At 47.5% G+C, this 24,952-nt stretch overlaps 1 protein-coding gene and 1 pseudogene across 2 annotated transcripts; both read left to right on the top strand.

Moving 5' to 3' along the window:
* Window positions 1-56: 56 nt before the first annotated feature.
* Window positions 57-15,534, top strand: MAPK7 (mitogen-activated protein kinase 7). 2 transcript variants are annotated; one of them, XM_056533845.1, is made up of 7 exons: window positions 57-189; window positions 4,131-4,353; window positions 4,540-4,705; window positions 8,456-9,642; window positions 11,830-12,800; window positions 12,967-13,094; window positions 14,166-15,534. In XM_056533845.1, the coding sequence occupies exons 2-7, from the start codon at window positions 4,137-4,139 to the stop codon at window positions 14,317-14,319; spliced, it is 2,823 nt and encodes a 940-aa protein (XP_056389820.1). In that variant the 5' UTR covers window positions 57-189; window positions 4,131-4,136; the 3' UTR covers window positions 14,320-15,534. The 2 variants fall into 2 exon arrangements, with proteins under 2 accessions (XP_056389820.1, XP_056389821.1); XM_056533846.1 differs by lacking the exon at window positions 57-189 and having other exon boundaries at window positions 4,330-4,456.
* Window positions 15,535-19,525: 3,991 nt separating this feature from the next.
* The window catches only part of LOC130283995 (vitamin K epoxide reductase complex subunit 1-like protein 1), a 14,092-nt pseudogene continuing 8,665 nt past the window's right edge, over window positions 19,526-24,952 (top strand).

The raw sequence follows: 24,952 nt of genomic DNA, 5'->3' as shown, positions 1-24,952 counted from the left end.
GTCTATAGACACGCCCTCCTGTCGGCGCTCAACATCCGGGAACTAGTGCTCTGCTCGGCAGCCGGGTATCTTATTCTTAAAGGAGACGCAGCGCCCGAGACTTCCGGGTGTGGAGGGCACACGGGCGGCGGAGGACGAGAGGGGAATGTGCGGCAGCCCGGCTCTGCTAGGAGGGGCCCTGACTGCCAGGTGCGGGGATAATATACTGTCACTTATCATGTGACGTCACTGTGTAATATACTTTATAATGTGACGTCACTGTGTAATATACTGTATAATGTGACGTCACTGTGTAATATACCGTATAATGTGACGTCACTGTGTGTAATATACCGTATACTGTGACCTCACTGTGTAATATACCGTATAATGTGACATCACTGTGTAATATACCGTATAATGTGACGTCACTGTGTAATATACCGTATAATGTGACGTCTCTGTGTAATATACCGTATAATGTGACCTCACTGTGTAATATACCGTATAATGTGACCTCACTGTGTAATATACCGTATAATGTGACGTCACTGTGTAATATACCGTATAATGTGACATCACTGTGTAATATACCGTATAATGTGACATCACTGTGTAATATACCGTATAATGTGACCTCACTGTGTAATATACCGTATAATGTGACCTCACTGTGTAATATACCGTATAATGTGACATCACTGTGTAATATACCGTATAATGTGACATCACTGTGTAATATACCGTATAATGTGACATCACTGTGTAATATACCGTATAATGTGACGTCTCTGTGTAATATACCGTATAATGTGACCTCACTGTGTAATATACCGTATAATGTGACATCACTGTGTAATATACCGTATAATGTGACATCACTGTGTAATATACCGTATAATGTGACATCACTGTGTAATATACCGTATAATGTGACATCACTGTGTAATATACCGTATAATGTGACATCACTGTGTAATATACCGTATAATGTGACCTCACTGTGTAATATACCGTATAATGTGACCTCACTGTGTAATATACTGTATAATGTGACCTCACTGTGCAATATACCGTATAATGTGACCTCACTGTGCAATATACCGTATAATGTGACCTCACTGTGCAATATACCGTTTAATGTGACCTCACTGTGCAATATACCGTATAATGTGACCTCACTGTGCAATATACCGTATAATGTGACCTCACTGTGCAATATACCGTATAATGTGACCTCACTGTGCAATATACCGTATAATGTGACCTCACTGTGCAATATACCGTATAATGTGACCTCACTGTGCAATATACCGTATAATGTGACCTCACTGTGCAATACACCGTATAATGTGACCTCACTGTGTAATACACCGTATAACGTGACCTCACTGTGTAATACACCGTATAACGTGACCTCACTGTGTAATACACCGTATAATGTGACCTCACTGTGTAATATACCGTATAATGTGACCTCACTGTGTAATATACCGTATAATGTGACCTCACTGTGTAATATACCGTATAATGTGACCTCACTGTGTAATACACCGTATAATGTGACCTCACTGTGTAATACACCGTATAATGTGACCTCACTGTGTAATACACCGTATACTGTGACCTCACTGTGTAATACACCGTATACTGTGACCTCACTGTGTAATACACCGTATACTGTGACCTCACTGTGTAATACACCGTATACTGTGACCTCACTGTGTAATACACCGTATACTGTGACCTCACTGTGCAATATACCGTATAATGTGACCTCACTGTGCAATACACCGTATACTGTGACCTCACTGTGTAATACACCGTATACTGTGACCTCACTGTGTAATACACCGTATACTGTGACCTCACTGTGTAATACACCGTATAATGTGACCTCACTGTGTAATATACCGTATAATGTGACCTCACTGTGTAATATACCGTATAATGTGACCTCACTGTGTAATATACCGTATAATGTGACCTCACTGTGTAATATACCGTATAATGTGACCTCACTGTGTAATATACCGTATAATGTGACCTCACTGTGTAATATACCGTATAATGTGACCTCACTGTGTAATATACCGTATAATGTGACCTCACTGTGTAATATACCGTATAATGTGACCTCACTGTGTAATATACCGTATAATGTGACCTCACTGTGCAATATACCGTATAATGTGACCTCACTGTGCAATATACCGTATAATGTGACCTCACTGTGCAATATACCGTATAATGTGACCTCACTGTGCAATATACCGTATAATGTGACCTCACTGTGCAATATACCGTATAATGTGACCTCACTGTGCAATATACCGTATAATGTGACCTCACTGTGCAATATACCGTATAATGTGACCTCACTGTGCAATATACCGTATAATGTGACCTCACTGTGCAATATACCGTATAATGTGACCTCACTGTGCAATATACCGTATAATGTGACCTCACTGTGCAATATACCGTATAATGTGACCTCACTGTGCAATATACCGTATAATGTGACCTCACTGTGCAATATACCGTATAATGTGACCTCACTGTGCAATATACCGTATAATGTGACCTCACTGTGCAATATACCGTATAATGTGACCTCACTGTGCAATATACCGTATAATGTGACCTCACTGTGCAATATACCGTATAATGTGACCTCACTGTGCAATATACCGTATAATGTGACCTCACTGTGCAATATACCGTATAATGTGACCTCACTGTGCAATATACCGTATAATGTGACCTCACTGTGCAATATACCGTATAATGTGACCTCACTGTGCAATATACCGTATAATGTGACCTCACTGTGTAATACACCGTATAATGTGACCTCACTGTGTAATACACCGTATAATGTGACCTCACTGTGTAATACACCGTATACTGTGACCTCACTGTGTAATACACCGTATAATGTGACCTCACTGTGTAATACACCGTATACTGTGACCTCACTGTGTAATACACCGTATAATGTGACCTCACTGTGTAATACACCGTATACTGTGACCTCACTGTGTAATACACCGTATAATGTGACCTCACTGTGCAATATACCGTATAATGTGACCTCACTGTGTAATATACCGTATAATGTGACCTCACTGTGTAATACACCGTATAATGTGACCTCACTGTGTAATACACCGTATACTGTGACCTCACTGTGTAATACACCGTATAATGTGACCTCACTGTGTAATACACCGTATACTGTGACCTCACTGTGTAATACACCGTATAATGTGACCTCACTGTGTAATACACCGTATACTGTGACCTCACTGTGTAATACACCGTATAATGTGACCTCACTGTGCAATATACCGTATAATGTGACCTCACTGTGCAATATACCGTATAATGTGACCTCACTGTGTAATATACCGTATAATGTGACCTCACTGTGCAATATACCGTATAATGTGACCTCACTGTGCAATATACCGTATAATGTGACATCACTGTGTAATATACCGTATAATGTGACCTCACTGTGCAATATACCGTATAATGTGACCTCACTGTGCAATATACCGTATAATGTGACATCACTGTGTAATATACCGTATAATGTGACCTCACTGTGTAATATACCGTATAATGTGACCTCACTGTGCAATATACCGTATAATGTGACGTCACTGTGCAATATACCGTATAATGTGACGTCACTGTGCAATATACCGTATAATGTGACCTCACTGTGTAATATACCGTATAATGTGACCTCACTGTGTAATATACCGTATAATGTGACCTCACTGTGTAATATACCGTATAATGTGACCTCACTGTGCAATATACCGTATAATGTGACCTCACTGTGCAATATACCGTATAATGTGACCTCACTGTGCAATACACCGTATAATGTGACCTCACTGTGCAATACACCGTATAATGTGACCTCACTGTGCAATATACCGTATAATGTGACGTCACTGTGCAATATACCGTATAATGTGACGTCACTGTGTAACATACCTAATAATGGGACCTCACTGTGCAATATACCGTATAATGTGACCTCACTGTGTAATATATAACGTGTCATGTGACGTCACTGTGTAATATATAACGTGTCATGTGACCTCACTGACTCCAATCACTTTTCGTTATAGAAAACAATGGAGGAGAAGAAGCGCCCGGACGCGGTTGGTGACGCTGAGACCTCCAAGGGACCCCCGCCCCCCTGCGCCTCCTCCACTGCAGCCAAGAACCTCGCCATCCTCAAGGAGCGTTCCTTCGACATCAACTTCGATGTTGGCGATGAGTACGAGATCATCGAGACCATTGGCACCGGGGCCTACGGCGTGGTGTCCTCCGCACGGAGAAAAGACACCGGTAAGAACTACAACTCCCAGCAACTGATGATACAATAAGGGGGGGGTCATTGCCTGTTATGAGGATTTGGGAAGACGTCTGACACCAGCAAACAATAGCGGAGGTATGAGGGGTTAGATGGCGGTGTGTGATGTCACAAGGGGGCGCTGCCCGCACTGACCGCCGGCGCTGTTCTCTGCCTCTCAGGTCAGAAGGTCGCCATCAAGAAGATCCCCAACGCCTTCGACGTGGTGACCAACGCCAAGCGCACCCTGCGGGAGCTGAAGATCCTCAAACACTTCAAACACGACAACGTCATCGCCATCAAGGACATCCTGAGGCCCGCAGTGCCCTACTGCGACTTCAAGTCCGTGTAAGAGCCCCACCGCCTGGCTGCACGGAGCATTGCAGGAGAGGAGGGTGCAGGGTCCACACAGCAGCACAGAGCATTACAGGAGAGGAGGGTGCAGGGTCCACACAGCAGCACAGAGCACTGCAGGAGAGGAGGGTGCAGGGTCCACACAGCAGCACAGAGCATTACAGGAGAGGAGGGTGCAGGGTCCACACAGCAGCACAGAGCACTGCAGGAGAGGAGGGTGCAGGGTCCACACAGCAGCACAGAGCATTACAGGAGAGGAGGGTGCAGGGTCCACACAGCAGCACAGAGCACTGCAGGAGAGGAGGGTGCAGGGTCCACACAGCAGCACAGAGCATTACAGGAGAGGAGGGTGCAGGGTCCACACAGCAGCACAGAGCACTGCAGGAGAGGAGGGTGCAGGGTCCACACAGCAGCACAGAGCACTGCAGGAGAGGAGGGTGCAGGGTCCACACAGCAGCACAGAGCATTGCAGGAGAGGAGGGTGCAGGGTCCACACAGCAGCACAGAGCATTGCAGGAGAGGAGGGTGCAGGGTCCACGCAGCAGCACAGAGCATTGCAGGAGAGGAGGGTGCAGGGTCCACACAGCAGCACAGAGCATTGCAGGAGAGGAGGGTGCAGGGTCCACACAGCAGCACAGAGCATTGCAGGAGAGGAGGGCGCAGGGTCCACACAGCAGCACAGAGCATTGCAGGAGAGGAGGGTGCAGGGTCCACACAGCAGCACAGAGCATTGCAGGAGAGGAGGGCGCAGGGTCCACACAGCAGCACAGAGCATTGCAGGAGAGGAGGTCACAGACCCAGAGGAGCAGGGTCCACACAGCAGCACAGAGCATTGCAGGAGAGGAGGGTGCAGGGTCCACACAGCAGCACAGAGCATTGCAGGAGAGGAGGGTGCAGGGTCCACACAGCAGCACAGAGCATTGCAGGAGAGGAGGGTGCAGGGTCCACACAGCAGCACAGAGCATTGCAGGAGAGGAGGGTGCAGGGTCCCCACAGCAGCACAGAGCATTGCAGGAGAGGAGGGTGCAGGGTCTACACAGCAGCACAGAGCATTGCAGGAGAGGAGGGTGCAGGGTCTACACAGCAGCACAGAGCATTGCAGGAGAGGAGGGTGCAGGGTCCACACAGCAGCACAGAGCATTACAGGAGAGGAGGGTGCAGGGTCCACACAGCAGCACAGAGCATTACAGGAGAGGAGGGTGCAGGGTCCACACAGCAGCACAGAGCATTACAGGAGAGGAGGGTGCAGGGTCCACACAGCAGCACAGAGCATTGCAGGAGAGGAGGCCGCAGGGTTCACACAGCAGCACAGAGCATTGCAGGAGAGGAGGCCGCAGGGTTCACACAGCAGCACAGAGCATTGCAGGAGAGGAGGCCGCAGGGTTCACACAGCAGCACAGAGCATTGCAGGAGAGGAGGGTGCAGGATCCACACAGCAGCACAGAGCATTGCAGGAGAGGAGGGTGCAGGGTCCACACAGCAGCACAGAGCATTGCAGGAGAGGAGGGTGCAGGGTCTACACAGCAGCACAGAGCATTGCAGGAGAGGAGGGCGCAGGGTCCACACAGCAGCAAAGAGCATTGCAGGAGAGGAGGGTGCAGGGTCTACACAGCAGCACAGAGCATTGCAGGAGAGGAGGGTGCAGGGTCTACACAGCTGCACAGAGCATTGCAGGAGAGGAGGTCACAGACCCAGAGGAGCAGGGTCCCCACAGCAGCACAGAGCATTGCAGGAGAGGAGGGTGCAGGGTCCCAACAGCAGCACAGAGCATTTCAGAAGAGGAGGGTGCAGGGTCCACACAGCAGCACAGAGCATTTCAGAAGAGGAGGGTGCAGGGTCCACACAGCAGCACAGAGCATTGCAGGAGAGGAGGGTGCAGGGTCCACACAGCAGCACAGAGCATTGCAGGAGAGGAGGGTGCAGGGTCCACACAGCAGCACAGAGCATTGCAGGAGAGGAGGGTGCAGGGTCCACACAGCAGCACAGAGCACTGCAGGAGAGGAGGGTGCAGGGTCCACACAGCAGCACAGAGCACTGCAGGAGAGGAGGTCACAGACCCAGAGGAGCAGGGTCCACACAGCAGCACAGAGCATTGCAGGAGAGGAGGGTGCAGGGTCCACACAGCAGCACAGAGCATTGCAGGAGAGGAGGGTGCAGGGTCCACACAGCAGCACAGAGCATTGCAGGAGAGGAGGGTGCAGGGTCCACACAGCAGCACAGAGCATTGCAGGAGAGGAGGATGCAGGGTCCACACAGCAGCACAGAGCATTTCAGGAGAGGAGGGTGCAGGGTCCCCACAGCAGCACAGAGCACTGCAGGAGAGGAGGGTGCAGGGTCCCCACAGCAGCACAGAGCACTGCAGGAGAGGAGGGTGCAGGGTCCACACAGCAGCACAGAGCACTGCAGGAGAGGAGGGTGCAGGGTCCACACAGCAGCACAGAGCATTTCAGGAGAGGAGGTCACAGACCCAGAGGAGCAGGGTCCCCACAGCAGCACAGAGCATTTCAGGAGAGGAGGGTGCAGGTTCCACACAGCAGCACAGAGCATTGCAGGAGAGGAGGGTGCAGGGTCCCCACAGCAGCACAGAGCATTGCAGGAGAGGAGGGTGCAGGGTCCACACAGCAGCACAGAGTATTTCAGGAGAGGACAGTGAAGATATTGTGAGAGGTCATAGAATGAGAATTATGTGGTAGAAGGAGCTGAGTCCCCACAGCAGCACAGAGGATTTCAGGAGAAGACTGTGAGGCTCTTGTAGGAAGATGCAGGGGCGCCACAGCAGCACAGAGTACTTATGGAGAAGAAGGTGCAGAGACAGGATTCACCTCACAGCACAGAGTCAGGCTGCATTCACACCACGTCTTTTCAATACATTTCCCGTATACGTATTCAATGTGAAAACCGCACGGAACCGTATTGAATGCCGTATACATTGACTCTCCATTGAAAACTGTACGCCAAACGCATCATCCGGTTGCATCTGTTTTGCATCTTGTACGGTTCTGTCCGTTTATGTTTTATAATTATTTTATTATTGAAACCGTATACGTTTTTTGGGAGTAACATAAAAAAGACGAGTCCATTCAATCTATTAAAGAATCAGTGGGAACCGTACAGAACCGTATGTGCGTACAATTCCATACAGTTTTTTACTTTGCACATGCGCAGTGCATGCCAAATAAATAAATAAATTAAATATATATAGATATATATATATATAGATATATATATAGATATATAGATATATAATTATTATTATTATTATTAATAAATATATAACATTTTTCTTTTCTTGGAATTTCAATCAAACAAGTGAAACTTTATTCATAATGGAGTGAAAAGTTAAAAATGTATAAGTTTATTTTTTTTCTTAAAAAAATGGATGCAGCGGGACATCATTTTTCAAACTGGATACGGCTTAAAATTTGTCCACGCATTTTGATACAGTTTAGTCGGGTTTTGAGGAATCCGTTTTTCAATCCGTTTTTCATCAAAAACCTGATACGGGAACGGTATTGCAAAATCGTGGTGTGAATGCAGCCTATGTCAGGAGAAGACTGTGAGGCGCTTGTGGGAGGTCACGGACTGAGATGCAGGAGCCCACAGCAGCACAGAGTATTTCAGGAGAGAGGTATGTGGCCCTTGTGGGTCATGGGTTAGGAGCAGGGTCTCCAGCACAGAGTATTTCAGGACCTCCTTCTGATCTTGTATGGGGGTGCGGTAACGGGGCGTCTCTCTGTTCCTCAGGTACGTGGTGCTGGACCTCATGGAGAGCGACCTCCACCAGATCATCCACTCCTCGCAGCCCCTGACACTGGAGCACGCCCGCTACTTCCTGTACCAGCTGCTGCGGGGGCTGAAGTACATCCACTCCGCCAACGTCCTCCACCGGGATCTGAAGCCCAGTAACCTCCTCATCAACGAGAACTGTGAGCTGAAGATTGGGGACTTCGGGATGGCGCGGGGGATGTGCACCAAGCCGGACGAGTATAAGTACTTCATGACTGAGTACGTGGCCACCCGCTGGTACCGCGCCCCGGAGCTCATGCTGTCGCTGCACGAGTACACCCAGGCCATCGACATGTGGTCTGTTGGTTGCATATTTGCCGAAATGTTGGGGCGCAAGCAGCTGTTTCCTGGGAAGAACTACATCCACCAGCTGCAGCTCATCATGACGGTGCTCGGGACGCCCTCCAGCCAGGTCATCCGGGCCATCGGTGCCGAGCGGGTGCGAGCCTACATCCAGAGCCTGCCCTCCCGACAGCCGGTGCCGTGGACAGACCTGTACCCTCAAGGAGACCGCAAAGCCCTCGACCTCTTGTCCAAAATGTTGCGGTTTGACCCGTGGGAAAGGATCTCTGTGCGTGAAGCCCTGCGCCACCCATTCTTATCCAAATACCACGACCCAGATGACGAGCCGGAGTGCGTGCCCGCTTTCGACTTCGGCTTCGACAAGAAGATCCTGACCAAGGAGCAGATTAAGGAGGCCATTGTGGGCGAGATCGACGGCTTCCACCGCAGACGGGAGGGCATCCGCCGGCAGATCAGCTTCAAGCCCGCCTTAAAACCGGCGGTAGAGGGGCCAGGGCCGGACACTATGGTGAGAGAAGACGACTTCCACTCCCCGCCACTTCCCCCACCCTTAGAGGGGCAGGATGTGGACATGCCCAGCGCCAACTCCGCTAGAGACAGGACAGACTTTCCTATGGAGTCGCCAAGAGTTCCCGAGAAGCCGGAGACCATTGACCTGACGTCCCCTGTGGAGAGCGAAGAGCCGGAACAACAGCGGGTGAAAGAGGAGGAAAAAGAGGAGGCACCGCTTATCAAAGCTGATCCAGAGCCTGTGCCAAAGAGAGAGGGCGCCATATCTGATGATACTAAGGCAGCACTAAAGGCGGCTCTACTGAAATCAGCCCTACGGAATAAATCAAAGGGTGAGACCTCCAACTACATACCAAAACCCTGCCATCTCTATAGGGGACAGTATTATAGTAGTTATATTCTTGTATATAGGGGACAGTATTATAGTAGTTATATTTTTGTATATAGGGGGCAGTATTATAGTAGTTATGTTCTTGTATTTAGGAGCAGTATTATAGTAGTTATATTCTTGTATATAGGAGCAGTATTATACTAGTTATATTCTTGTATATAGGAGGCAGTATTATAGTAGTTATATTCTTCTATATAGGTATATAGGAGCAGTATTATAGTAGTTATATTCTTGTATATAGGAGCAGTATTATAGTAGTTATATTCTTGTATATAGGAGCAGTATTATAGTAGTTATATTCTTGTATATAGGAGCAGTATTATAGTAGTTATATTCTTGTATATAGGAGCAGTATTATAGTAGTTATATTCTTGTATATAGGAGCAGTATTATAGTAGTTATATTCTTGTATATAGGAGCAATATTATAGTAGTTATATTCTTGTATATAGGAGCAGTATTATAGTAGTTATATTTTTGTATGTAGGAGGCAGTATTATAGTAGTTATATTCTTGTATATAGGAGCAGTATTATAGTAGTCATATTCTTGTATATAGGAGCAGTATTATAGTAGTTATATTCTTGTATATAAGAGCAGTATTATAGTAGTTATATTCTTGTATATAGAATCAGTATTATAGTAGTTATATTCTTGTATATAGGGGCAGTATTATAGTAGTTATATTTTTGTATGTAGGAGGCAGTATTATAGTAGTTATATTCTTGTATATAGGAGCAGTATTATAGTAGTTATATTCTTGTATATAGGAGCAGTATTATAGTAGTTATATTCTTGTATATAGGAGCAGTATTATAGTAGATGTATTCTTGTATATAGGAGGCAGTATTATAGTAGTTATATTCTTGTATATAGAATCAGTATTATAGTAGTTATATTCTTGTATATAGAATCAGTATTATAGTAGTTGTATTCTTGTATATAGGAGGCAGTATTATAGTAGTTATATTCTTGTATATAGGAGGCAGTATTATAGTAGTTATATTCTTGTATATAGGAGGCAGTATTATAGTAGTTATATTCTTGTATATAGGAGGCAGTATTATAGTAGATATATTCTTGTATATAGGAGGCAGTATTATAGTAGTTATATATTCTTGTATATAGGAGGCAGTATTATAGTAGTTATATATTCTTGTATATAGGAGCAGTATTATAGTAGTTATATTCTTGTATATAGGAGGCAGTATTATAGTAGTTATATTCTTGTATATAGGAGCAGTATTATAGTAGTTATATTCCTGTACATAGGGGGCAGTATTATAGTAGTTATATTCTTGTATATAGGGGACAATATTATAGTAGTTATATTCTTGTATATAGGAGGCAGTATTATAGTAGTTATATTCTTGTATATAGGAGCAGTATTATAGTAGTTATATTCTTGTATATAGGAGGCAGTATTATAGTAGATATATTCTTGTATATAGGAGGCAGTATTATAGTAGTTATATATTCTTGTATATAGGAGGCAGTATTATAGTAGTTATATATTCTTGTATATAGGAGGCAGTATTATAGTAGTTATATTCTTGTATATAGGAGGCAGTATTATAGTAGTTATATTCCTGTACATAGGGGGCAGTATTATAGTAGTTATATTCTTGTATATACGGGACAATATTATAGTAGTGTTATTCTTGTATATAGGGGACAATATTATAGTAGTTATATTCTTGTATATAGGAGCAGTATTATAGTAGTTATATTCTTGTATATAGGAGCAGTATTATAGTAGTTATATTCCTGTACATAGGGGGCAGTATTATAGTAGTTATATTCTTGTACATAGGGGGCAGTATTATAGTAGTTATATTCTTGTATATAGGAGCAGTATTATAGTAGTTATATTCTTGTATATAGGGGGCAGTATTATAGTAGTTATATTCTTGTACATAGGGGGCAGTATTATAGTAGTTATATTCTTGTATATAGGAGCAGTATTATAGTAGTTATATTCTTGTATATAGGGGGCAGTATTATAGTAGTTATATTCTTGTATATAGGGGGCACTATTAGACACCTGCAGAGAGGTCTGTTATGGGCTGTAGAATTCTATAGGTTTGTATTATATATATAATCTGCTCCTATTTCTTTATCTTTTAATAGATGCGCCATGTTCGATACCTGAGACTCCTGATGTGAAGAAACCAATAACCGCCCAGGAACGTCAGCGGGAGCGCGAAGAGAAGAGGAAGAGGCGGCAGGAGCGCGCCCGGGAGAAGGAGAAGAAGCAGAAGGAGAAGGAACGTCGTGATATAAGGAAAGCCGAAGGGTTCGGGGGGCTGGTTTTGAGTGAGAATGATAAAAACCTTCTGGAGCGCTGGACCCGGATGATTGACCAGACCCATCTACAAGTCCTGCCCCCGACTGGCCACAACACCCCGGCCCCTAACCCAGCAGTGATATGCCCAGACATCTGCCCTGTCGCCCAGCCTCTTCCACCACAAACAGTATTTGCTGTGACTAACCTTAATCCAGTCCCAGAGGTCAGGAACCAGCAGAACGGTCCCGTCCCCACCCCGCGGTCCATGGCTCCTAGCATCCAGTTCATGCCCCGCTGCCTAAACCCCTGCCCTGTACCCAACCTCCTCCACTATGTGCCTCCGGCCTCCACCGCCTTCCAGATTGGCCCGGTAGTGCTGGCGCCTCACGTGAAGCCGACGACTCCTCCACTCACTACTCCGACTCCTCTCGCTGCTCAGGCCCCTCCAGACGTCAAGTTTCTTTCCAGCGGCCAAGTCTTACCCGGACCGTTCCCGGCTCCTGCGCGGCTCAACCCAACATGGAACAGAGGAGGACGCCAAGACGGCTGGCCGGCACCCGACACCGCAGACGGAAAGGGCAGCTCCGTCTCCGTGGATCCGGCATTGTTCCTGCGCAACCCTGCCGACATTGAGCGCCCCCCACAGCAAGGGACCGGAATGTCCTACCCCGGAGGAGCTGGGGATTGTCGCGTCCAGGAGGGGATCAAGTCCCAGGATCTAACGCCTCTTCCAGCCGCCACCTTCACCGGTGCGGACACCGGCGCGGTTACTCCGGATATCAACCTGGTGACGCAACAGCTGTCAAGGTCTCAGGTGAGCGGCCCATCCTGCCCCCACATAATAAATCTGGGGTCATTTTCTGGCCCCCATTATAGTATCCGTTATGTTATTGTAACAATGTAGCAGAGCTGATAGAGAGAGAGAGAGAATATATATATATATTTTTTTTTTTCATTCTAATTTTTTTTTACGTTTTCAGGTGGAGGACGTGTTGCCCCCCGTCTTCTCTGTCACCCCCAAGGGAAGTGGCGCAGGTTATGGGGTGGGCTTCGACCTGGAGGAATTTTTGAACCAGTCCTTCGAGATGGCTCCGGAAAACCGCGAAAGGTGAGCGAGCGGGAAGAGCGCAGAGGAAAGCAAATTACACTATACGATTAAAGGGGGAACTCTGTCCAGACTTTCTTTTAGGTGGTGATCCCCTTTAAGTCCCCCTGTTGAAAGACTACAACTCCCAGCATGCCCGGACAGTCGTTGGCTTTCCGGGCTTGCTGGGAGTTGTAGTTTCGCAACATCTGTAGGTCCATAGTTTAGAGGAGAGCAAATTTTACTATACGCTTAAAGCAGAATCCGGACAGAGTTCCCCTTTAGGTGGTGATCCCTATCCAGTCCCCCTGTTGATTAGGGAATAGTGTGAACTAGTTGAGTGGTCTCCAAAATGTGGCCCTCCAGATGTTGCAAAACTACAACTCCCAGCATGCCCGGACAGCCGTTGGCTGTCGGGGCATGCTGGGAGTTGTAGTTTTGCAACATCTGGAGGTCCATAGTTTGGTAGACAAGTACATTACTGGGATGTAGCAAAGATTGGGCATGCTGGGAGTTGTAGTTTTGGTACATCCAGAGTTTTACAGTTAGGAGACCAGTGCACTAGTGGGAGGCAGTAGTGCTTGTCAAGGCATGCTGGGAGTTGTAGTTTTTGTAACATCTGGAGGGCCATAGTTTGGAGACAAGTGCATTACTGGGATGTAGCAAAGATTGTTTGGGCATGCTGGGAGTTGTAGTTCTGGTATATCCGTAGTTTTACAGTTAGGAGACCAGTGCACTAGTGGGATGTAGCAAAGATTGTTTGGGCATGCTGGGAGTTGTAGTTCTGGTATATCCGTAGTTTTACAGTTAGGAGACCAGTGCACTAGTGGGATGCAGTAGTGCTTTTCAAGGCATGCTGGGAGTTGTAGTTTTGTAACATCTGGAGGTCCACAGGAGACTGGTGCACCAGTAAGATGCAGTGAAGGCTGTCCGGGCATGCTGGGAGTTGTAGTTTTCCACCATCTAGAAAGTGTGAGGTTAGACTGTAGGATATGATTGTCCGCCCTCATCTCATACACATAGCTCTGACTCTGACATGGGATGATTGTGTTGGGGGATCCCCTCCCCCTATAAAGCTGATGTTTTACCCTCCAGCCTGGTGGACTCCACTCCTCTGTCCGCCTCCCTCCTGGCCGACTGGTTGGATGTTCATCGTATGAATCCCGCAGACATGGCGTCTCTTCAGGAGGATCTCCAGCTGGGATCTCCCATGAGCCTCTCCGACATCCCCGACCTCCAGGATGGATGAGGTCACGGAGGTCACGGTCGCCAGGACATTATATCTCCAGACAAAGGGCTGCATGTATATAGACGTGCCCTGCATGAGCGGGTGGTGCCCCGGAGCGGGCACTGGAGGAAGAGGATCGGGGGCCGTGCCATGGAGCGCTGAGGAGGTACTAGGAAGAGACTGTGCTCTGCAGTATATACAGGGGCCTGCCTACACCAGGGACTGTGCTCTGCAGTATATACAGGGGCCTGCCTACACCAGGGACTGTGCTCTGCAGTATATACAGGGGCCTGCCTACACCAGGGACTGTGCTCTGCAGTATATACAGGGGCCTGCCTACACCAGGGACTGTGTTCTGCACTATATACAGGGGCCTGCCTACACCAGGGACTGTGCTCTGCAGTATATACAGGGGCCTGCCTACACCAGGGACTGTGTTCTGCACTATATACAGCGGCCCGCCTACACCAGGGACTGTGCTCTTCACTATATACAGCGGCCTGCCTACACCAGGGACTGTGCTCTGCAGTATATACAGGGGCCTGCCTACACCAGGGACTGTGCTCTGCAGTATATACAGGGGCCTGCCTACACCAGGGACTGTGCTCTGCACTATATACAGCGGCCCGCCTACACCAGGGACTGTGTTCTGCACTATATACAGCGGCCCGCCTACACCAGGGACTGTGCTCTGCAGTATATACAGGGGCCTGCCTACACCAGGGACTGTGCTCTGCACTATATACAGCCGCCCACCTACACCAGGGACTGTGCTCTGCAGTATATACAGGGGCCTGCCTACACCAGGGACTGTGCTCTGCACTATATACAGCCGCCCACCTACACCAGGGACTGTGCTCTTCACTATATACAGCCGCCTGCCTACACCAGGGACTGTGCTCTGCAGTATATACAGCGGCCTGCCTACACCAGGGACTGTGCTCTGCACTATATACAGCCGCCCACCTACACCAGGGACTGTGCTCTTCACTATATACAGCCGCCTGCCTACACCAGGGAATGTGCTCTGCAGTATATACAGCGGCCCGCCTACACCAGGGACTGTGCTCTGCAGTATATACAGCGGCCCGCCTACACCAGGGACTGTGCTCTGCACTATATACAGCGGCCTGCCTACACCAGGGACTGTGCTCTGCAGTATATACAGGGGCCTGCCTACACCAGGGACTGTGCTCTTCACTATATACAGCCGCCTGCCTACACCTGTGATTCAGGCTTGGGATTACATGACCCAATTACAGAAATGAATGGTGTGGATACAGCTGTGCTGGAATAAAACAGATAGTTCTGTAGGAGTAGTGATGGTGAATGTGCATGATATGGGCAAAAATACCCGGAGTGCTTCTTTAAGCTCTGCCTTGTACCGGGGCGCACCGCTCCACTCACATCGCCTCAGACCCGGTTACACGTGGCCCCGCTGGTCACACTTTTCCGGCCGCCATCATCCTGAGGTCACTGATCGGATATTTTCGGCGCTGTTCCTCATCTGTTCTGATTTTTTTTATATTTTTTTTTCATGAATTGTTAATAAAGTTTTATTTATTTACTGGAGTCTGAATTATACAAGATAGAAAAAAATCCAAAAGGGCGATCGGTATCCGGGCGCAGGGGAGCGGCTGCGGAGTCCTGGAGAGAAGTGATACTGGGCTCAGAGAAGTGTTACTGTGCGGATGAATGTACGGTGTCACCCATGTGACGGGCAACCTAGTTTCTGTAGAGATAAGAAGATAAGCGCTCCATAGAGTAATATTGTTTAAAGGGGTACTCCGGTGGAAAACTTTTTTTTTTTTTAAATCAACTGGTGCCAGAAAGTTAAACAGATTTGTAAATTAGGGAATAAATCTAATTTGCCCGACCTCAAGGAAAATGTAGATGATTTTGATAAGAACAGTAAAATTATTTAAAAAACCTGCTTCAATTGTAATATAAATTCTTCAATTTATTAAAATTAGCCGTATCTATTAAACCATCTTCACACAGGACCTTGTGTGAAATACAGAACGGACAATTTACAATGAATAAAACATTAAACATAAAATAGACATAAAATTATAACCACCAGTGAATAACTCTTCAATTGATCCTGTTGGGAATATTCCAGTAATATTGTAACATCCAGCGATGTCACTAAATGGTTAACACAGCTTATAACCCGGTTGTTTCATCTTTTTAAATGTTCAGATATTGTAACAATGTTTCTGAATGTTCAAATATTTCAGAAATGTTTCAAACTAATGATGGATGTAGCACTGTAGCCTAAGTGTAGAGCCCTATAGATGACCGGTCTCTGGATAGTCGTCCGCTGTAGGTGGAATTAGGGCACCCGCGTTCCTCCCAGGAGTTGCAGGAGTTAAAGGGGTACTCCGGTGAAAACCTTTTTTTCTTTTAAATCAACTGGTGCCAGAAAGTTAAACATATTTGTAAATTACTTCTATTAAAAAATCTTAATCCTTCCAGTACTTATTAGCTGCTAAATGCTACAGAGGAAATTCCTTTCTTTTTGGAACACTGATGAGATCACGAGCACAGTGCTCTCTGCTGACATCTCAGTCCATTTTAGCAACCATGCATAGCCGATGTGTGCTAAGGGCAGCATGGTGGCTCAGTGGTTAGCACTCCTGCCTTGCAGTGCTGGGGACTCGGGTTCAAATCCCACTAAGGGCATCAATAAATAAAGGATTATTATTATTATAATAACGTCAGCAGAGAGAACTGTGGTCGTGATGTCATCAGAGAGCATTCCAAAAAGAAAAGAATTTCCTCTGTAGTATTCAGCGACTAATAAGTACAGGAAGGATTAAGATTTTTTAATAGAAGTAATTTACAAATATGTTTAACTTTCTGCCACCAGTTGATTTAAAAGAAAAAAAGGTTTTCACCGGAGTACCCCTTTAACTCCTGCAACTCTGGGAGGAACGCAGGTGCCCTAATTCCACCTACAGCAGACGACTATCCAGAGACCAGTCATCTATAGGGCTCTACACTTAGGCTACAGTGCTACATCCATCATTAGTTTGAAACATTTCTGAAATATTTGAACATTCAGAAACATTGTTACAATATCTGAACATTTAAAAAGATGAAACAACCGGGTTATAAGCTGTGTTAACCATTTAGTGACATCGCTGGATGTTACAACATTACTGGAATATTCCCAACAGGATCAATTGAAGAGTTATTCACTGGTGGTTATAATTTTATGTCTATTTTATGTTTAATGTTTTATTCATTGTAAATTGTCCGTTCTGTTTATCACACAAGGTCCCTGTGTGAAGATGGTTTAGTAGATACGGCTAATTTTAATAAATTGAAGAATTTATATTACAATTGAAGCAGGTTTTGTTTTTTTTTTTTTTTTTTTATAATTTTACTATTCTTATCTATCAAAATCGACACTTTCCTTGAGGTCGGGCAAATTAGATTTATTCTGTATTTATATTGTTTCCACCCTTGGGATAGGTGTTTGCCCATCAGATCTCGGTCAGTGTAAAAATTGTGAGCTGCACCATTCCTTTTATTTCTCATTTAGCACAGATTTGTAAATTATTTCTATTAAAAAATCTTAATCCTTCCAGTGCTTATTAGCAGCTGAATCCTACAGTGGAAATTCTTTTCCGTTTGAAACACAGAGCTCTCTGCTGACATCATGACCACAGTGCTCTCTGCTGACATCTCTGTCCATTGTAGGAACTGTCCAGAGTAGGAGAAAATCCCCATAGCAAAGATATACTGCTCTGGACAGTTCCTAAAATGGACAGAGATGTCAGCAGAGAGCTCTGTGGTCGTGACAGAAAAGAAATCCCAAATAGAAGAGAATTTCCTCTGTAGTATACAGCCCCTAATAAGTACTGGAAGGATTAAGAATTTTTAATAGAAGTGATTTACAAATCTGTTTCACTTTATGGCACCAGTTGATTAAAAAAAAAAAAAAACCTTTTCCATCTGGTGTACCCCTTTATAGAACTGTTGTGGAAAAAAATGTATCCCCTACTCAAGGGATAGGGGATAAGTGATTGATTGGGGAGGGGGGAGGGCCTGACTGCTAGAAAGGAGATCACTGAGGAGAGCGGGTGCTGGGAAGGAGATTGCGGGGGTCCCAGCAGTCGGACTCCTTCCCCGATCAAATACTTATCCTCTTTGTATAGGGGATACATTGTTTTCCACAACCAGTACCCCTTTAAGTGCCCACATTATAATCTGCCTTTTCCAACAATAGAGGGTGTGACTGGGCCCCTAAACAAGGGCGACCCCCCACCACACCACACGACCCCCCCCCCCCCACCACACATTGCTCACCACACAGTGGGGGAAACATACTATATGGGGGTACAGTGAGGGAGACTATGACTTTATGGGAAACACAGTAAAAGGGGATTATATACAAGGGTGGGGACAGTAAAGGGAGACTGTTTTTGGGGGGCATGTTAGAGGGAGACTTTATGTGGGGGCACAGTGGGGAGGTTATTACTCTGCGGGGCACAAAAGGAGAGACTTATTTTACAGGGGGCACAGTGGCGGAGACTATTACTTTGTGGGTCACTCATTAGGGGAAGACTTTCTTTTTTTTGGGGGGGGGGGGACTATTACTTTGCAGGGGCACAGTGGGGGGGAGACAATTGCTTTACATGGGGCACAGTGGGGAAGACTATTACTTTACATGGGGCACAGTGGGGAAGACTTACTTTGCAGGGGCACAGTGGGGGGGAGACAATTGCTTTACATGGGGCACAGTGGGGGGAGACAATTGCTTTACATGGGGCACAGTGGGGAAGACTATTACTTTACATGGGGCACAGTGGGGAGACTATTAATTTATGGGAAACAGTAAAAAAGGATTATTTACGGGGGGGTACAGTAAAGGGAGACTTACTTTTTGGGGGGCACAGTACAGGGAGACTGGGGGATACAGTGGTGAAGACTATTTGGGGGGCGCAGTGGGGGAGGCTATTACTTTGCGGGGGCACAATAGGAGAGACCTATTTTACAGAGGGCACAGTGGGGGAGACTATTCGTGAGGGCTCATTTGGGGAAGACTTTCTTTTTTGGTGGGCGACTATTACTTTACGGGGGAGACTTACTATGGGGGGGCAGATTTTCTTTTTGGGGGGGCATGGGGAGACTATTTATGGGGGACTTACTTTTTTTGGGGGGGCAACTATTATTTTGCAGGGGGGCACAGTGGGGGAGACTGTCTGTGGAGACGGACCCTTCCCCTCTTCAGTGTCGCTGGACCCCGCCCCTCGCATACACGTCACGGTTTTGTTTCTCTTTCTCCTAGCGCCACGTTCTGAACCTCACTTCCCGTCATCCCCAGGCCCCGCCCCTTCCGGTGGTGGGCTCCATTCAGCGGGGTGAGGGGCACTTGTGGACACGTCAGCTGTAGGACAGGATGGTGGCTGCGGTGGTGCCGGGCTGGGAGCGGGCGGTGCGGGTGCTGGTCTGTGCCCTGGGCATTGCCCTGTCTGTATATGCCTACCATGTGGAGACCTCCCGGGAGAACGACGCCTCCTACCGGGCGCTGTGTGACATCAACCCGTCCATCAGCTGCTCCAAGGTCTTCACCTCCAGGTGAGTGTATGAGGAGGGGGGGCACTTATATATGAGGAGGGGGGCACATACTTATATATGGGGAGGGGGCACTTACTTATATATGGGGAGGGGGGCACATACTTATATATGGGGAGGGGGGCACATACTTATATATGGGGAGGGGGGCACATACTTATATATGGGGAGGGGGGCACTTACTTATATATGGGGAGGGGGGCACATACTTATATATGGGGAGGGGGGCACATACTTATATATGGGGAGGGGGGCACATACTTATATATGGGGAGGGGGGCACATACTTATATATGGGGAGGGGGGCACATACTTATATATGGGGAGGGGGGCACATACTTATATATGGGGAGGGGGGCACATACTTATATATGGGGAGGGGGGCACTTACTTATATATGGGGAGGGGGGCACATACTTATATATGGGGAGGGGGGGCACATACTTATATATGGGGAGGGGGGCACTTACTTATATATGGGGAGGGGGGCACTTACTTATATATGGGGAGGGGGGCACATACTTATATATGGGGAGGGGGGCACATACTTATATATGGGGAGGGGGGCACTTACTTATATATGGGGAGGGGGGCACATACTTATATATGGGGAGGGGGGCACTTACTTATATATGGGGAGGGGGGCACATACTTATATATGGGGAGGGGGGCACATACTTATATATGGGGAGGGGGGCACATACTTATATATGGGGAGGGGGGCACATACTTATATATGAGGAGGGGGGGGGGGCACATACTTATATATGGGGAGGGGGGCACATACTTATATATGGGGAGGGGGGCACTTACTTATATATGGGGAGGGGGGCACTTACTTATATATGGGGAGGGGGGCACTTACTTATATATGGGGAGGGGGGCACATACTTATATATGGGGAGGGGGGCACTTACTTATATATGGGGAGGGGGGCACATACTTATATATGGGGAGGGGGGCACATACTTATATATGGGGAGGGGGGCACATACTTATATATGGGGAGGGGGGCACTTACTTATATATGGGGAGGGGGCACATACTCATATATGGGGAGGGGGGCACATACTTATATATGGGGAGGGGGGCACTTACTTATATATGGGGAGGGGGGCACATACTTATATATGGGGAGGGGGGCACATACTTATATATGGGGAGGGGGGCACATACTTATATATGGGGAGGGGGGCACATACTTATATATGGGGAGGGGGGCACATACTTATATATGGGGAGGGGGGCACTTACTTATATATGGGGAGGGGGGCACTTACTTATATATGGGGAGGGGGGCACTTACTTATATATGGGGAGGGGGGCACATACTTATATATGGGGAGGGGGGCACATACTTATATATGGGGAGGGGGGCACATACTTATATATGGGGAGGGGGGCACTTACTTATATATGGGGAGGGGGGCACTTACTTATATATGGGGAGGGGGGCACTTACTTATATATGGGGAGGGGGGCACTTACTTATATATGGGGAGGGGGGCACATACTTATATATGGGGAGGGGGGCACTTACTTATATATGGGGAGGGGGGCACTTACTTATATATGGGGAGGGGGGCACATACTTATATATGGGGAGGGGGGCACATACTTATATATGGGGAGGGGGGCACATACTTATATATGGGGAGGGGGGCACTTACTTATATATGGGGAGGGGGCACATACTCATATATGGGGAGGGGGGCACATACTTATATATGGGGAGGGGGCACTTACTTATATATGGGGGAGGGGGGCACTTACTTATATATGGGGAGGGGGCACATACTCATATATGGGGAGGGGGGCACTTACTTATATATGGGGAGGGGGCACTTACTTATATATGGGGGAGGGGGCACTTACTTATATATGGGGAAGGGGGCACTTACTTATATATGGGGAGGGGGGCACTTACTTATATATGAGGAGGGGGGGCACTTACTTATATATGGGGAGGGGGGCACATACTTATATATGAGGAGGGGGCACATACTTATATATGAGGGGGCACATACTTATATATGAGGAGGGGGCACATACTTATATATGAGGAGGGGGCACTTATATATGGGGAGGGGGCACTTATATATGGGGAGGGGGCACTTATATATGGGGAGGGGGGCACTTACTTATATATGGGGAGGGGGGCACTTACTTATATATGGGGAGGGGGGCACTTACTTATATATGGGGAGGGGGGCACTTACTTATATATGGGGAGGGGGGCACTTACTTATATATGGGGAGGGGGGCACTTACTTATATATGGGGAGGGGGGCACTTACTTATATATGGGGAGGGGGGCACTTACTTATATATGGGGAGGGGGGCACTTACTTATATATGGGGAGGGGGGCACTTACTTATATATGGGGAGGGGGGCACTTACTTATATATGGGGAGGGGGGCACTTACTTATATATGGGGAGGGGGGCACTTACTTATATATGGGGAGGGGGGCACTTACTTATATATGGGGAGGGGGGGCACTTACTTATATATGGGGAGGGGGGCACATACTTATATATGGGGAGGGGGGCACATACTTATATATGGGGAGGGGGGCACATACTTATATATGGGGAGGGGGGCACATACTTATATATGGGGAGGGGGGCACTTACTTATATATGGGGAGGGGGGCACTTACTTATATATGGGGAGGGGGGCACTTACTTATATATGGGGAGGGGGGCACTTACTTATATATGGGGAGGGGGGGCACTTACTTATATATGGGGAGGGGGGCACTTACTTATATATGGGGAGGGGGGCACTTACTTATATATGGGGAGGGGGGCACTTACTTATATATGGGGAGGGGGGGCACTTACTTATATATGGGGAGGGGGGCACTTACTTATATATGGGGAGGGGGGCACTTACTTATATATGGGGAGGGGGGCACTTACTTATATATGGGGAGGGGGGCACTTATATATGGGGAGGGGGGCACTTACTTATATATGGGGAGGGGGGCACTTATATATGGGGAGGGGGGCACTTATATATGGGGAGGGGGCACTTATATATGGGGAGGGGGCACTTATATATGGGGAGGGGGCACTTATATATGGGGAGGGGGCACTTATATATGGGGAGGGGGCACTTACTTATATATGGGGAGGGGGGCACTTACTTATATATGGGGAGGGGGGGCACTTATATATGGGGAGGGGGCACTTACTTATATATGGGGAGGGGGGCACTTATATATGGGGAGGGGGCACTTATATATGGGGAGGGGGCACTTATATATGGGGAGGGGGCACTTATATATGGGGAGGGGGGCACTTACTTATATATGGGGAGGGGGCACTTACTTATATATGGGGAGGGGGCACTTACTTATATATGGGGAGGGGGCACTTACTTATATATGGGGAGGGGGGCACTTACTTATATATGGGGAGGGGGGCACATACTTATATATGGGGAGGGGGGCACATACTTATATATGGGGAGGGGGGCACTTACTTATATATGGGGAGGGGGGCACATACTTATATATGGGGAGGGGGGCACATACTTATATATGGGGAGGGGGGCACATACTTATATATGGGGAGGGGGGCACTTACTTATATATGGGGAGGGGGGCACTTACTTATATATGGGGAGGGGGGCACTTATATATGGGGAGGGGGCACTTATATATGGGGAGGGGGGCACTTATATATGGGGAGGGGGGCACTTATATATGGGGAGGGGGGCACTTATATATGGGGAGGGGGGCACTTACTTATATATGGGGAGGGGGGCACTTACTTATATATGGGGAGGGGGGCACTTACTTATATATGGGGAGGGGGGCACTTACTTATATATGGGGAGGGGGGCACATACTTATATATGGGGAGGGGGGCACTTACTTATATATGGGGAGGGGGGCACATACTTATATATGGGGAGGGGGGCACATACTTATATATGGGGAGGGGGGCACATACTTATATATGGGGAGGGGGGCACATACTTATATATGGGGAGGGGGGCACATACTTATATATGGGGAGGGGGGCACATACTTATATATGGGGAGGGGGGCACATATATATGGGGAGGGGGGCACTTATATATGGGGAGGGGGGCACTTATATATGGGGAGGGGGGCACTTATATATGGGGAGGGGGGCACTTATATATGGGGAGGGGGGCACTTATATATGGGGAGGGGGGCACTTACTTATATATGGGGAGGGGGGCACTTATATATGGGGAGGGGGGCACTTACTTATATATGGGGAGGGGGGCACTTACTTATATATGGGGAGGGGGGCACTTACTTATATATGGGGAGGGGGGCACTTACTTATATATGGGGAGGGGGGCACATACTTATATATGGGGAGGGGGGCACATACTTATATATGGGGAGGGGGGCACATATATATGGGGAGGGGGGCACATATATATGGGGAGGGGGGCACATATATATGGGGAGGGGGGCACATATATATGGGGAGGGGGGCACTTATATATGGGGAGGGGGGCACTTATATATGGGGAGGGGGGCACTTACTTATATATGGGGGGGGGGCACTTATATATGGGGAGGGGGGCACTTACTTATATATGGGGAGGGGGGCACTTACTTATATATGGGGAGGGGGGCACATACTTATATATGGGGAGGGGGGCACATACTTATATATGGGGAGGGGGGCACATATATATGGGGAGGGGGGGCACATATATATGGGGAGGGGGGCACATATATATGGGGAGGGGGGCACTTATATATGGGGAGGGGGGCACTTATATATGGGGAGGGGGGCACTTATATATGGGGAGGGGGCACTTATATATGGGGAGGGGGGCACTTACTTATATATGGGGAGGGGGGGCACTTATATATGGGGAGGGGGGCTCTTACTTATATATGGGGAGGGGGGCACTTACTTATATATGGGGAGGGGGCACTTACTTATATATGGGGAGGGGGGGCACTTACTTATATATGGGGAGGGGGGGCACTTACTTATATATGGGGAGGGGGGCACTTACTTATATATGGGGAGGGGGGCACTTACTTATATATGGGGAGGGGGGCACT

The sequence above is a fragment of the Hyla sarda genome, chromosome 8 (genome assembly GCF_029499605.1).
Source record: "Hyla sarda isolate aHylSar1 chromosome 8, aHylSar1.hap1, whole genome shotgun sequence".
Lineage (NCBI taxonomy): Eukaryota > Metazoa > Chordata > Amphibia > Anura > Hylidae > Hyla > Hyla sarda.
The sequence above is the reverse complement of the archived record's forward strand: the minus strand, read 5'-3'. Positions and strand labels throughout refer to the sequence as shown.

Coding starts and splice junctions, on each gene's coding strand:
- MAPK7 (XM_056533845.1), top strand. CDS start 4,137: ATGGAGGAGAAGAAGCGCCCGGACGCGGTTGGTGACGCTGAGACCTCC. Junction 4,354..4,539: donor CGCACGGAGAAAAGACACCG/GTAAGAACTACA, acceptor TCTGCCTCTCAG/GTCAGAAGGTCGCCATCAAG. Junction 12,801..12,966: donor AACAGCTGTCAAGGTCTCAG/GTGAGCGGCCCA, acceptor TTACGTTTTCAG/GTGGAGGACGTGTTGCCCCC.